The sequence below is a fragment of the Xyrauchen texanus genome, chromosome 27 (genome assembly GCF_025860055.1).
Source record: "Xyrauchen texanus isolate HMW12.3.18 chromosome 27, RBS_HiC_50CHRs, whole genome shotgun sequence".
Taxonomy (NCBI): domain Eukaryota; kingdom Metazoa; phylum Chordata; class Actinopteri; order Cypriniformes; family Catostomidae; genus Xyrauchen; species Xyrauchen texanus.
In genome coordinates this window covers 41,142,213-41,158,132 of record NC_068302.1, presented here as the reverse complement: position 1 = coordinate 41,158,132, position 15,920 = coordinate 41,142,213, and the positions used below count along the sequence as shown (strand labels likewise).

Genomic DNA, 15,920 nt, shown 5'->3' with positions numbered 1-15,920 from the left:
AATTATAATATTTCTAATATGTTTATTAGTACAATGGTGTTTAAGGATATCAATATCTTCTATGAACATGCTGTCTTTCACATATATTGTCTCAGAAATATCACTTCCACAAGCTCTTACAAAATGTGTAACCTTCCGAGCTATGGCATCAAACACAACAGGAAACTCTTTTAGTGTAACTGGTAACCCAAATTTATCCTAGAATTCACTATAAGTTAACAAATTACCATTTGAATTTAAAAGTTGTCTAACGCAATATTATTTTCATACCAACTTTTATAGAAGAGAGATCTCTTTTTATATTGAATACTTCTATTATTCCCAATAATATATTTATTTGGGGGAAAATTGTGCTTAAACACCAGCATCCAAGCTAATAAAGCTTGTTTGTGAAATTTAGCTAATTTCACAGGTAGTTTGTACATTTTATAATCACATCTCAACAAAAGATCTAAGCCACCCAACATATCATACACATACTTTGGAAATGTGTTCCATAAAAATACTCTTTTTCTTTTTTTTTTTTTTTTTGTCATCAAAAGACTCTTATTCTGAAGTCAGCTACCGCGCAGCCGGAAACAGGAAGTTGAAGTTGTATTTTGTCATCAAAAGACTCTTATTCTGAACTCAACTCGCGGCAGCCGGAAACAGGAAGTTGAAGTTGTATTTTGTCATCAAAAGACTCTTATTCTGAAGAGCCGCGGAAACGATGAATTTATCTTCATTAAAAGTGGTCATAATGAAAGACAGATTGAACAGAATGTGAGCGTTTACGACGGAAAACATCATGCTGTTCAAAGATATCAGAGTTAGTGATTTTAACATTCATTCATTTAACGTTATATGTTCAGTTTAATCATCGGTTTCTGTCTCGCGTCTGTTTTGGTTTCATATAATGTCATACTTTAGATGAATATAGACTGACAAATTAAAGTTAATCATTTTCAGCAGCAGTGTTTATCGTGAGAAAGCACATGTTCATTTCACACCTAATTTTCTGGTAGAGTAAAATGGGAATCTTTCCATGTTGGTAGTTGTTTATGGCAGGGAATGATATTCGTGAAGTTTCTCTCCGAAGTTAATGCATATTATACCATTTTCTGCAGGTTTGAAAGGCATTCCAGTTTTATAGATTTTATGTTAATCAATGCACAAAATAAAATTGCACCAATCAAACCAAAAGCCATTTAAAGCGACAGTTCACCCCAAACATTCTCTCACTATTTACTCACCCTCATGCCACCCCAGATGTGTGTGACTTTCTTTCTTCTGCACAACACAAATGAAGATTTTTAGAAGAATATTTCAGCTCTGTAGGTCCATACAATGCAAGTGAATTGTGAGCAGAACTTTGAAGCTCCAAAAAGCACATAAAATCATTATGAAAGCAATCCATATGACTCTTGTGGTTTAAACAGCATTGTCTGAAGTGATCTAATTGATTTTGGTTGCAAACAGACCAAAGTTCCTTTTTCACTGTACAAAACCAATTGGATTGCTTCTGAAAACATGGATTACTTTTATGCTGCCTTTTTGTGCTTTTTGGAGCTTAAAAGTTCTGGTCACCATTCACTTGCATTGTATGGACCTACAGAGCTGAAATATTCTTCTAAAAATCTTAATTTGTGTTCTGCAGAAGAAAGAAAGTCATACACAACTGGGATGGCATGAGGGCGAGTAAATAGTGAGAGAATTTTCATTTTTGGGTGAACTGTCCCTTTAAGTGGCTTTTGGTTTGGTTGGTGCAATTTCATTTTGTGCATTGATTAACATAAAAACAATAATGGTTTGCTATTCATGCCAATGAAACTGAATATTTTTGTCAGCAATGCAGTGTTGGTCGGGCGAAGGTGACCCATGCTGTGGTGGTGATCTTCCTGGAATATTTCGCCTGGGGTCTCCTGACCACACCGATGCTGACAGTGAGTCATTTCAAAACACAGCGGTGAAAAATATATATGATGATTTTAATACATTTATTTCACCCCATGCACATTATCTGAAGCTCTTACATGAATATATCAGATTCAATACCAGTTCAGCTCAATGGACAGCATTTGTGTCATAATGTTGATTACCACAAAAATGTTGACACGCTCCTTTTTTTCGTTAATAAAGCACAAATGTGTGTTCCAGTGAGACACTTACAATGGAAGTCAATGGGGTTTAAAGTCAGAAATGTGAAGATTATAATTTGATAAAAGCAGTTACATTAATTCTTCTGTTCAAACTTGTGTTTTATTTGAGCTGTAACGTTGTTTAAATCATCATTGTGGGGCTTTAGGGTTTATAGCGTTATGTTGTCATGGTAACCAAGTTGTAAAATTGTCCATATCTTCACACAGATGTGGTTAATAAGTGATTTAATGACAGTAAAATCATGTTAACACACATATTGTTTATGTCTTGTGTCTATACTTGTGAAACAGTATTTTAATGTTTACAGATTAAACCCCATTGACTTGCATTGGAAGTGTCTCACTGGATCACAGCAGATGCAAATGCTAAACAAAGTATAGTTAATAAGATAGTATAGTCAAAGTATAGTCAAAGATAATTCATGTCCAAATGCAAACAGTACGGTAGTAAACTCATACGCAAACCAGAAATGCTTTTTCTTCACTTTAGGTCCTGCATGAAACATTTCCACAGCACACGTTTCTCATGAACGGCCTCATTCAGGGAGTGAAGGTAAATGCATGTAATCATAATGTGAAACAGCTGTCAATCATTATGGTAGTTAAATGCTAAGGTTGAATTCTCCAACACTGCTTTCATTGATTAGAAAAGGAGGCAAAAGTTGCTTGTTTGTGCTGATGTGTTTTACTTTAATGCGTTTGTGTGTGCAGGGTTTGTTGTCGTTCATGAGCGCTCCTCTGATCGGTGCCTTGTCTGATGTTTGTGGCAGAAAGTCCTTCCTGCTTCTCACAGTGTTTTTCACCTGCGCCCCCATCCCACTAATGAGGATCAGCCCGTGGTATGAGACATCACATGCTCTTCATGTGACTAAAGCTTCAAACTACTCCGCTTGTTCTACACAAGAGCAAAAAACATGAACAGAAACACTTTGTCTTTATAAGACTGGGTTTCTCATTGCTGACTGCTGTATATTCATATTTGATTCATTTCTCACTCCTAAAAGCATAAAAGCCGAAGAATTGTGTGTCTATGTTTGTGTCTCTTCTCTGCAGGTGGTTTTTTGCTCTGATGTCAGTTTCTGGACTTTTCTCCGTTACGTTTTCTGTTATATTTGCGTATGTGGCTGATATTACAGAAGAACATGAGAGAAGCACGGCGTACGGACTGGTAAGAAGTTGAACATGCGTCAGTCATGCATCAAACGTGCACTTGAGGTGGTATGATGTCGTCAATAAAGTCTGAAATGATTCATTGAATATAAATGCATCAATGGAACACTGTGTTAACCAATCAGCATCCAGGACCAGAACTATCTGCTCTATCAATCAGATTTATTAGCGGCCGAGCACTAAATGTGCATATGCACCTATTAAGAGTTCCTCTTCTTATTGTTCTTCCACTCATGCAGTCTATGACAACCCATAGAAATGTACACAGGAAAGTTATGAAATTTGGCACAATGATAGAGGACACTCTCAAATGTAACTGACCCAAATTTGGGGTCTCTAACATAAACCCTCTAGCGCCACCAACTGTTCAAAGTTGCATATCTATATCTATGGGCCGTAAGGCTTGGAAACAAAATAATGGTCATGCCATATCCCAATAGGTTGCATTGATTTGAAGCTCCGCCCACTAGATTTTTTTTCCACCATTTACATTTTTAGAACTCTTAGACCATCTGTCCTGGATAAAAGGTGAAGGAATACGTGACTGTTTTAGTATACCGCATCAAAGAATTCGACAGCGAGCACGCCTAGATGGACGTGAGGCTGCACCGCTTTAGCTAATTGAAACAAAACTGTGAGGGTACCTGCACAGTTTCAGCACAGCGCCACCTAGTGGTCAATAAATATGAAAATGGCTATTTTTCCTTCTAACAGCTGAATAGTTTGGCCTAAAATCACGAGACTTGTCTCTTTACATTCCTTGGGACATACAGAGTCGAATAATACACAGTTTCCCTTTTGTGGGCCATATTGAGAGTCTGACATTTTTAATTTTGTCTTAAATTGCTGTAACACATTGGCGAATCATTACAAAATTTGGTATGTGTCATCAGGGCCATGTCCTGAAGGTACTCAGAAAGTTTGGGGACTGTGCCCCATAGGGGTCAAATTATATAATAAAATGCTTATAACTTTTTAAAGAACCTTTTAAGACTTGAATCGTAAGCTTCCTTGGGTCATGTCGAACACGATGATGCCAAGTTTTGCCATACTTCCAGACCGCCAACTGTTTTTGAACGCCCAATTCCCAATGCGCCACCAGTCCTTGTGGTGGCGTAGTGCCTCGCCTCAATCTGGGTGGTGGAGGACGAGTCTCAGTTGTCTCCGCTTATGAGACCGTCAATTCGCGCATCTTATCACGTGACTTGTTGAGTGCGTTACTGTGGAGACGTAGCACATGTGGAGGCTTCACGCTATTCTCCGTGGGATCCAACTCACCACACGCCCGACCGAATGTGAGAACCACATTATAGTGACCCCGAGGAGGTTACCCCATGTGACTCTACCCTCCCTAGCAACCGGCCCAATTTGGTTGCTAAGGAGACCTGACTGGAGTCACTCAGCACGCCCTGGATTCAAACTAGCGACTCCAGGTGTGATAGTCGCTGAGATACCCAGGCCGCCATTTTTATTTTAATTGAAAACCTCCTCGCAGGACGTACATCTGATACACATGAAATCTGCACCTAGGGACATTCAGGACAAAAAGTTAACAAAATCTAGATCAATCGGTTCTCGAATAGCGTGCCAACGAAATAGATGGCAAGACTCTTAAAAGGATCTTAAAATGTATCTTGGCACACTTTGGCGTATTGGCATGAAACTTTGTGCAATTCACTGACACCACACCCTAACCGCACTATATAAACTCGGTGACAGCGCCACCTGTTGGTCAAAAGTTATAATGAATTGTATTGTTATATAAGCAATTCAACTTAAATCCACTTTTTCTTAATCATAATCAGTGATGTCCAATCATACTTTCTTACATGCCAAAAGACACTCCAGATATGTCAAATTGTTCCTTTGATGATGCTTCATTTTAAACGACATAATCGAGTAATTTTACCTTGATATAATCGAGTCCACAGTGTTTGTTTCGGGACTGTCTATTGGTCTTTGATTTCAGGTCTCAGCGACGTTTGCGGCGAGTTTAGTGACGAGTCCAGCGATCGGAGCGTTCCTGTCGGTCCGGTATGGAGACAGTCTGGTGGTGCTGCTCGCCACTATAATCGCTGTGCTAGATATCCTCTTTATTCTGCTGGTCGTTCCAGAGTCTCTTCCTGATAAAATGAGAATATCATCGTGGGGTTTTCCCATTTCTTGGGCGCAGGCTGATCCGTTTGCTGTGAGTTACACACTTTTTGTGCTCTGATTTGATTTTAATCTGCTCAAAAGATATTTTTACCGAAACTGTTTGTTCCTGTCAGTCTTTGCGGAAGGTTGGAAAAGACTCGACGGTGCTGCTCATCTGTGTCACAGTGTTCCTGTCGTATCTGCCTGAAGCCGGACAGTATTCCAGCTTCTTCCTCTACCTGGGACAGGTGTGCAGATTGTTGTGGACTTAGTCAATATAAACATATTAGTTTGATACCCATCTTCCTTCAGTAATATGATGTATTAAATATATCTCAGGCAGGATCAGAAATTGCCTCCGAAAGTGACAAAAATGTCTCAGAAATTCTAAATAATGGAATATTTTTAACATCTGATATATTTTTTAATATTGTATTCTAGGCCTAGATATACATATTCTTGCATAAAACATTAGATATAATTACTCTACATTTACTAGTATTTTACATTTGTTAGGAGTAGAAAACATTTGCCCTCATAAAGGTAAAAAACTTTCTATGAAGCACATATTTATAATGCATGAGTAATTTCTCATAATACACCTTATATGTTATAACTTATCATAAATAATTGTAACCACAGTTATAGTACATTTATAATACTTAACTATTCATAGTTATACCTTGGAGTATAATGTGTTATAACACAATGAACATCTGATTTTATCAGCAGAAGTTATAATGTATAATATATATTTGTAATATATTCTGTATATAATATATATATTAGTGTTCTTATAAACATCTATAAGATATTTATAAGTGGTTATAACACATTATAAGTCATGCTGGAAGTTATAAACATCACACATGCACAAAATACAAAATAACACACATTTAATGGAAACACTTGTAAAGCTAAAAGATTCAAATATATCATAAACTCTAAATATGTATGTTGAACACATTTAAACACACACAAGAATAAAAACTACTCAAACTGATTCTACACTGAACTCTATTCAATAAACTTTAATGTTTGTGCATCTGATTTATAAATAACTTCCATTCTAGAAGTTTGACCTGTGATATTAATATATGTTATAAGTGTTATGACTGTTTATAAGAAGATATTTCTTTTATAACTTTAATAAAGCAGTCAAAGAACACTTATAATGCGCTTATAACATTAACTTTATTAACTTCTGCTGTGTTAACATTGAATGTATCTTGTGTTATAACACATTATACTCTAAAGTATAACTATGAATAGAGGAAGTCTTATAATGTGCTTATAACATTAACTTTATTAACTTCTGCTGTGTTAACATTGAATGTCTCTTGTGTTATAACACATTATACTCTAAAGAATAACTATGAATAGAGGAAGTCTTATAATGTGCTTATAACATTAACTTTATTAACTTCTGCTGTGTTAACATTGAATGTCTCTTGTGTTATAACACATTATTCTCTAAAGTATAACTATGAATAGGAGAAGTCGTATAGTAGTTATAAATATTTATGAGAAGTAATAACTTATTAAAAGGTGTATTATGAGACATTATGAATGCATTTTAACGCCTTTACAATGCATTATAAATATGTGGTTCATGAAAATTAATCCGGGGGTAAATTTAGCCTCTTAATTGAAAAGTTAATTTCTTACACTGCTGTCAGGAACACAAACGTGTTTTTCTCTTTGGAATAACGAGATGAATTGTTTACAATTAGACAGGAACATGTATTGAGAAGGTAAACAATTAAAAGAGTTCATCTCGACTTTGAGGAATGTTCATTGTCATTTTGTAACATTTGAAACTTTGTGTTGATTTTTCAGGTCATTAACTTTTCCTCCGTAGCGATTGCAGGGTTTATAGCGATGGTTGGGATTCTGTCCATCGTAGCGCAGGTTTGAAACGCGGCTTTTCTCTTCTATAAATATTTGTATTCTCGAACGCCATTATGAGAATGGTTGTCTTTTTTGCAGACATTACTTTTAAGCGTTTTGATGAAGAAAATTGGAAATAAAAGCACAGTATTACTGGGCCTCGGATTTCAGCTGTTCCAGCTGGCCTGGTACGGTTTTGGCTCAGAACCCTGGTAAGTTGAATTTAAGGCATTATTTACATTTATTTTGCTCTGTCGTCTGGTACGTTAAGTAATGGGAAAGTGATCAAACACATTACTGTTGTTCCATTCTGTCACATTGAGTTTGCGACTGTCTGACTCTCTGGGTTTAAAATAACACTTGTGTTTGTGTATTAATTATCTGCAGGATGATGTGGGCAGCTGGTACGGTCGCTGCCATGTCCAGTATCACGTTTCCTGCAGTGAGCACGCTGGTGTCACGCTGCACCGATCACGACCAGCAGGGTAAGAAACAAGTCACCATGAGAACGGCACGGCCGTTAAAAAGCCTGTCGGAGGTGCTCACATTATTCAGCTGAAGGTAATTTCCACACTTTTGTTAATGAGGAATTGTGCCATCAATTGACAGTCATTTATGGTTGAATGTGAAAGAGATACTCAAAAGTTTGCCTGAATTTTGACTTTGTTTATTGTTTTGTAGAAACATGTAAATTGTTTTCTACAAAATTTGATTTGTTAGAAGGGGTCATGCCATGAGGAATCCAATTTTCCTTGATATTTTGACAATAAAAGAGGTCTTTACACTATAAAAACATACTGTAAATTTCAGAACTCAAAACTTAAAAAGCATTTATTGAAAACAAGCTCCAAAAACATCTCTACTTCTGAGACTACCCTATGTCACAAGGGGTGCATTAATTCATGACCGTCTCTACAGAATAACATCAACGCCTACTTTACATCATCGCACCCTTGGCCCCACCCACTGGTGCTTCAGTTCGTAAACTGAGAGAAAGAGCTGGACAAACAGGCCTTGTTTGGCCTACTAACTATTCCTGAACACCAAAGGGGAACCATCTGGACGATTTTGAATAATATTTTGTATATAAACATGCACTAGACAGACATCTTTGACCGCTGTCATGCATCTCACGCTGCTTTTAAAAGACGCAGTGTCAAGTTACAACTCTGAAAGGGAGACGCTATTCTCTGGCATTCAGCTGCTGCCTCTTGTTGTTTTGAGCACAAACTGGACGCGTTCTCGCGCCCATCTGTGCTGTTTTTAATTGTTGGTGTATGTAACTGTTATGTATACCTTGTCTTGTTTCACCGTTGCCCTTTGTTTACCATTTTTGTCACTTTTGTAATTCCTTAGTTTTCACTTTTGTCCCTTTTGTAGCTCCACAGTCTCCCTGTTAGTGTTCGTGTTCGCTGTTCATTGTTTTCACCTGCCCTCGTTAGTTGTCTTTTGTTTTAGTTTATCACCTAGTTATCTTGTTTGAGTTCTGTCTGTTCATTGGTTCCTGTCTTCCCATGTCCACGTATTTAAACCCTGTCTGTTTGTTTAGTCACTGTCTATCGTTGAATGTTGTTAAGCATGGTCTGTGTTCCCCGCCCGAGATCTCTGTTTGTGTCTCATCGTGTTTAGTTTCCTTTTTGCCCATTGTGGCTGTTTTCTTTGTTCCCTAGTTTTTCGTGTACCTGCCTTGTTTGTTTGTTTGGTCATCAATAAAGTTAAACTGCATGTGGATCCGCATCTCCTCATCTGCCTTCGCTGCGCGTTCATCACAGTAACATGCACTAGATGGACGTCTTTGACAGTTGTGATGCGTTTCAGCGATGTGCGCCTCCGTGCAGGATGATACTATATGTGGGTGCGTCATTTCACCACGCTTTGGACTATGTATGTGCGTTTTTTTGTTTCTCGCTTATATCAGCATGTATTGCATGTGAACCAGTCATAATACAATCCATGTTGACTCGGTACAGTCAACTCCCTCAACTGAAGCGCTTGCGAGTTTGAAGCGAGGTCACATGGTTTAATGAATTATCATTAGACATTGCGTTCTCATTGGATAAGGCAACACAGTCTCATTAATATTTATAAGATACTGGTGACGTTGACTCTGCTGATTTTAAACCCAGAAGTTGAAAAAAGCACAAAAAATCCCTAAAATGTATGGATGCTTACGTTGTCTTCTGTCATGTGTAACATGTACATATCCATACATAACTTCTCAGAAAATTAAGTTTAGTGTTTCATGACACTTTAACATTTTTGTTTACAACATAATAGTGGTCTGCACGGGCATTAAGTTGAACCTAGCCTGTACACGAGACTGTGTGACTCTTATACATAGTTATACTTTAGAGTATAATGTGTTATAACACATGAGACATTCAATGTTAACACAGCAGAAGTTAATAAAGTTAATGTTATAAGTACATTATAAGACTTCCTCTATTCATAGTTATTCTTTAGAGTATAATGTGTTATAACACAAGATACATTCAGTGTTAATGCAGCAGAAGTTAATAAAGTTAATGTTATAAGTACATTATAAGACTTCCTCTATTCATAGTTATACTTTAGAGTATAATGTGTTATAACACAAGAGACATTCAATGTTAACGCAGCAGAAGTTAATAAAGTTAATGTTATAATACATTATAAGACTTCCTCTATTCATAGTTATACTTTAGAGTATAATGTGTTATAACACATGAGACATTCAATGTTAATACAGCAGAAGTTATAATGTTATAAGTACATTATTAGACTTCCTCTATTCATAGTTATACTTTAGAGTATAATGTGTTATAACACAAGATACATAGCAACAGTATAGTATCAGTAAGCATACACAGTTTTAACATGGTACGCGGCCCCTCAGCACACCAGAGCAAAAGGAAGAAAAAACCCCGTACCTGAGCAGGTTGGAGACAGCGCCACCTATAGTTGAAAAGATAATCCACACTTGTGTGCTGACTCAAACTTGGCATGTCTTTTTTCCGTTCATGAGTCATGTCAACAGTGTGCCAATTTCTGTAAATGCATATATTATTGGCTAATTATTGGACAATGGATTTACCGGGCGTTCAGACCAGAGGCGGCGAGAGCATCAGAATTTGCTTTGGTTGCCCTGCCAACAACGCTATCGAAGATTCGTGGATGCTCTGACATGGTAGAAATAGGCGGCAACGTTCGTTTGGAACGCTTGGTTTTGTGAACTATATTTAAAGCGGGCACAAAACAACCAGATATGTCGACCGCATATCTGTCACAAGTAGCAAATATCCTCATGAAACCTTTTAAATATGTAAGAAATCGATCGATGGCAGAAAGTAATTAAAATGATGGTTGTTTGTTACCAAAATAAACTAAAAATAAAATGCATATATCCCTGTAAGAAAACCGGGACAGATTACAGGAAAACCCGCCATGGCAATGAATGAATAATGGCCACAATGCCCAAGACGTGCCGGCCACGGATGCACCCCTGCGAGACAATTTGACGCTCTCGGCGCCTCTGGCCTGAACGCACTCTTAGAGTTCATAGTCATAGGGAGAAATCGGAACAGCCAATATGGTGGATGTAGAAAAGGAAGTCCCGCCTTAAAGGTAAAAGAGCCAATCACCTTTAAGATACAGACATCACCTGCAATCAACTCAAGAGTGCACATATGCATTAGCTCCTCCAGCCTATGAATATATATATATATAAACTCACCTAAAGGATTATTAGGAACACCTGTTCAATTTCTCATTAATGCAATTATCTAATCAACCAATCACATGGCAGTTGCTTCAATGCATTTAGGGGTGTGGTCCTGGTCAAGACAATCTCCTGAACTCCAAACTGAATGTCAGAATGGGAAACAAAGGTGATTTAAGCAATTTTGAGCGTGGCATGGTTGTTGGTGCCAGGCGGGCGGTCTGAGTATTTCACAATCTGCTCAGTTACTGGGATTTTCACGCACAACCATTTCTAGGGTTTACAAAGAATGGTGTGAAAAGGGAAAAACATCCAGTATCGCGGCAGTCCTGTGGGCTGAAAATGCCTTGTTGATGCTAGAGGTCAGAGGAGAATGGGCCGACTGATTCAAGCTGATAGAAGAGCAACTTTGCCTGAAATAACCACTCGTTACAACCGAGGTATGCAGCAAAGCATTTGTGAAGCCACAACACGCACAACCTTGAGGCGGATGGGCTACAACAGCAGAAGACCCCACCGGTACCGCTCATCTCCACTACAAATAGGAAAAAGAGGCTACAATTTGCAAGAGCTCACCAAAATTGGACAGTTGAAGACTGGAAAAATGTTGCCTGGTCTGATGAGTCTCGATTTCTGTTGAGACATTCAAATGGTCGAGTCAGAATTTGGCGTAAACAGAATGAGAACATGGATCCATCATGCCTTGTTACCACTGTGCAGGCTGGTGGTGGTGGTGTAATGGTGTGGGGGATGTTTTCTTGGCACACTTTAGGCCCCTTAGTGCCAATTGGGCATCGTTTAAATGCCACGGCCTACCTGAGCATTGTTGGTGTCCATCCCTTTATGGCCACCATGTACCCATCCTCTGATGGCTACTTCCAGCAGGATAATGCACCATGACACAAAGCTCGAATCATTTCAAATTGGTTTCTTGAACATGACAATGAGTTCACTGTACTAAAATGGCCCCCACAGTCACCAGATCTCAACCCAATAGAGCATCTTTGGGATGTGGTGGAACGGGAGCTTCGTGCCCTGGATGTGCATCCCACAAATCTCCATCAACTGCAAGATGCTATCCTATCAATATGGGCCAACATTTCTAAAGAATGCTTTCAGCACCTTGTTGAATCAATGCCACGTAGAATTAAGGCAGTTCTGAAGGCGAAAGGGGGTCAAACACAGTATTAGTATGTGTTCCTAATAATCCTTTAGGTGAGTGTATATTGTGTGATTTGAGCTAAAGAAGCACAATTTATGATTCCAGTGTTGTCAGATTTTGAAATATGTTATACTACAGGGCTGTTGAATGCTTGATTCTGATTGGTTGAGAACGTTCTAAGGTGTGCAATTATTTTCAGGGAAACGCACGGCTAAAGTAGTTCCAGGCAGGTCTTGACCGCATTACAGTTCCATATCACTTCGCGTAGTCAACTGTAATAACGGAAAATAGGATACAATTCATAACAAGAAGTGACAGTGACAAATCCACTTCAACTTCAAGAGGATTTGTCACCAGACACAGCAGCCCAATACTTCGTTGGATGATTTGAATTCTGTCAGCCCAATGCGCTTGATCTGCCATTTTCGATGTCTGAATTCACCATCAATGGAAACGTGCAGTTTAAGTTTAATAAATAAATTAGTTCGAATTAACGAATGAATTATAACGTATGAATTAATAAATAAATTAAATAATATGACGCACATGATTTTCTGTCTCATTATTGCAACCTCTGTCTCTCTAATAACTACACTAATAACTGCATTAGTCTGCTGTCAGTGGCTCAAACCTCCGTTACTAACTCTAAAATGACGTTTTGGAATTAGCAACGGAGGCATGGGATTAGATGTGTAAGAAATTAGTCCTACATACAAGAGCGTTTTAATGACAAAAACTTGACAAACGTCTAGAATCACATCATCTGAACAATGTTTCGAGGTGTGGTAACTGTAGTAAGCGGAATAATTGACTCGGGCCGTTGAATTATTAGAAAAATAATGCACACCCGAGGTGTAACTCCGCTTCGCGTCGTGACCGCATTACCACCCCGGGTGTGCATTATTTTTCTAATAATTCAACGGCCCGTCGTCAATTATTCCTTACTTATTTGATGGTAATCTTCACCAACCGTTTCGGAGATTTGAACATTTCTCCGTTCATGTAGATAAGAGTTGTACTTTATGCCACTTGTTTACATGGAGCATTTCAAAGATGGCCGCTGAGTGGACTGACTCCCTTTGAAAGCGTCTTTGATCGTTCCCATTCTTCCATTTGTGTTGTTTATAGGTTTGAAGACTTCACTATTATTCTGAAATGTTGAAAATAGTCATAACAAGTAATGTCCAAACTTGTGTAAATGACAAAGGTTATTCATCAGACGTGTGCGTGTTGTGTTTCCAGGAGCGGTTCAGGGGATGATCACAGGGATTCGTGGTCTGTGCAATGGACTCGGTCCGGCTCTGTTTGGATTCATATTCTTCCTCTTTAATGTGGAACTGAAAGAGACGAGTCCAGTGGACCCGAACCCTGTCTCACCTGACACTGAAGAGGTCCGAGAGCTGCTGAACCACATGATTTCATCAGTATTGTGTTGTTTATATCAGCGGTTTATATCAACTCTAGCGTCTTTTGTCTTACAGAAGTCAGCTATTCCGGGTCCTCCCTTCCTGTTCGGAGCGTGCACGGTTCTGTTGGCTCTGCTGGTGGCGATCTTCATTCCAGCTCAACACACTCCCGTAGTGAAGACGTGCAGCTCGCGGGTGATGACGGAACCGGTGAGCGGCGGCCTGCAGAACAGTTCAGTTCCCGTGAGCGATGAAGACAACGAACCGCTGTTACAGGACAGTAGCTTATAGACGCCTGAACCAGACCAGAAACTTTGGGTTTGACAAGTTGTTATTCCACCAATGTCTGAATGTCTGACTTTTATGGTTTTTAAGAGAATGTGCCTTCTGCATAGTTCATGTGCTGCCGTATATATGAATATAAACTGTAGTCAGCCAGTGTCCTTTAATGTAACATATTCCTGATGACCTTTAACCTCTGAGCTACTTGCAATGATTATAATGTCATTGTGGGGAAGTTTTAAGTAAACTCAAATTGTGTTTAGTTTAATATGTGATTTAATTATTTCATTGAAGTGCCTTTGAACCCTCCTATTACGTTTGGGTCATTTTTGACCCGGGAGAGGAAGATTATAATATTTAAATGCCACAAAGTTTTTAGTACGGGAACCAAACTTTGGGACTTTGTCGAGACTATCAACATACCCACAATACATTGTTTTCGGATTTTGTAATAAATAGTTTAACAGATATAACCATTTTAATCCTCGGCACCTTCCTTTGGTATTTGCGGTCATTTTTGACCGGAAGGGTCAGATGTGTATCCCTTCTTTTAGATAATGAAGTAAGAACTATAAAATTATGCATTTCTTTGGGGATTTTATGCTCTTTTGATCTCCTGTTGAAACTATGAGAATGTGGCATAAACGTGAGGCAGATTTCTGTCATCTGGTGAATAATCTGTGTAAATAATGAATCATGTGACGCCAGTAACTGTAGATGACTGTAGACACACACTGTGCAGTCTGATGACTTATTATAAACTTATTTTTTATCACAAGATCTGCATTCGATATATATTCAGACAATATCAAACTATTATTTGTCAAAGTTTATCATTTTAAAATGTCAGTTTTTACAGTTAATGTCATTCTGCTGCGATCAAACCTGACCATGATGTTACAAACACACAGAATAAACATTTAATACCAATCATTTATATCAAACATTCATTAATAACTCGCCAAGAAAATGAACTGCAAAATTATGGTAATTCAATTAGAGGATAAAACAGAAGAATCAGAGTAAATATTTTATATTTCAAACTTTCTGTAGTAAACAATTATTTTGTGTGTGTGTGTGTGTGCGAGTTAGTGCGGGTGTGAGTGTGTGAGTGTGTTGGGTGTGTGAGTGTGTTGGGGGTGTGTGTGTGAGTGTGTTGGGGGTGAGTGTGTGAGTGTGTTGGGTGTGTGAGTGTGTTGGGGGTGTGTGTGTGAGTGTGTTGGGGGTGAGTGTGTGAGTGTGTTGGGTGTGTGAGTGTGTTGGGGGTGAGTGTATGAGTGTGTTGGGGGGGTGTGTGTTGGGGTGTGTGTGTGAGTGTGTTGGGGGTGAGTGTGTTGGGTGTGTGAGTGTGTTGGGGGTGTGTGTGTTGGGTGTGTGAGTGTGTTGGGGGTGTGTGTGTGTTGGGGGTGTGTGTGTGAGTGTGTTGGGGTGAGTGTGTGAGTGTGTTGTGGGGTGTGTGTTGAGGGTGTGAGTGTGTTGGGGGGTGTGTGTTGGGGGTGAGTGTGTGAGTGTGTTGGGGGTGTGTGTTGGGGGTGTGAGTGTGTTGGGGGTGTGTGTGTGAGTGTGTTGGGGGTGAGTGTGTGAGTGTGTTGGGGGTGTGTGTGTGAGTGTGTTGGGTGTGTGAGTGTGTTGGGTGTGTGAGTGTGTTGTGGGTGAGTGTGTGAGTGTGTTGGGGGTGTGTGTGTTGGGGTGTGTGTGTGAGTGTGTTGGGGATTAGTGTGTTGGGTGTGTGAGTGTGTGAGTGTGTTGGGGGTGAGTGTGTGAGTGTGTTGGGGGTGAGTGTGTTGGGGTGTGTGTGTGAGTGTGTGAGTGTGTGAGTGTGTTGGGGGTGAGTGTGTGAGTGTGTTGGGGGTGTGTGTGTTGGGGTGTGTGTGTGAGTGTGTTGGGGGTGAGTGTGTTGGGTGTGTGAGTGTGTTGGGGGTGTGTGAGTGTGTTGGGGGTGTGTGTGTTGGGTGTGTGAGTGTGTTGGGGGTGTGTGTGTTGGGGTGTGTGTGTGAGTGTGTTGGGGGTGAGTGTGTTGGGTGTGTGAGTGTGTTGGG

The 15,920-nt window shown here is 39.3% G+C and overlaps 1 protein-coding gene across 1 annotated transcript; it reads left to right on the top strand.

The window, feature by feature from the left end:
- Window positions 1-682: 682 nt before the first annotated feature.
- On the top strand, window positions 683-15,095 carry LOC127621421 (hippocampus abundant transcript-like protein 1). The gene is made up of 12 exons (XM_052094999.1): window positions 683-808; window positions 1,827-1,922; window positions 2,629-2,691; window positions 2,850-2,977; window positions 3,192-3,306; window positions 5,278-5,496; window positions 5,579-5,692; window positions 7,284-7,355; window positions 7,434-7,546; window positions 7,722-7,819; window positions 13,436-13,584; window positions 13,675-15,095. Exons 1-12 carry the CDS (start codon window positions 788-790, stop codon window positions 13,888-13,890), a joined length of 1,404 nt encoding a protein of 467 aa, XP_051950959.1. The 5' UTR covers window positions 683-787; the 3' UTR covers window positions 13,891-15,095.
- Window positions 15,096-15,920: the final 825 nt, after the last annotated feature.

Excerpts from the sequence above, each read along its gene's own strand:
- LOC127621421 (XM_052094999.1), top strand. The coding sequence starts at position 788 with ATGCTGTTCAAAGATATCAGA. Across the intron at positions 3,307-5,277 it reads GAAGCACGGCGTACGGACTG|GTCTCAGCGACGTTTGCGGC; the intron begins GTAAGAAGTTGA and ends CTTTGATTTCAG. Across the intron at positions 7,547-7,721 it reads GGTTTTGGCTCAGAACCCTG|GATGATGTGGGCAGCTGGTA; the intron begins GTAAGTTGAATT and ends AATTATCTGCAG.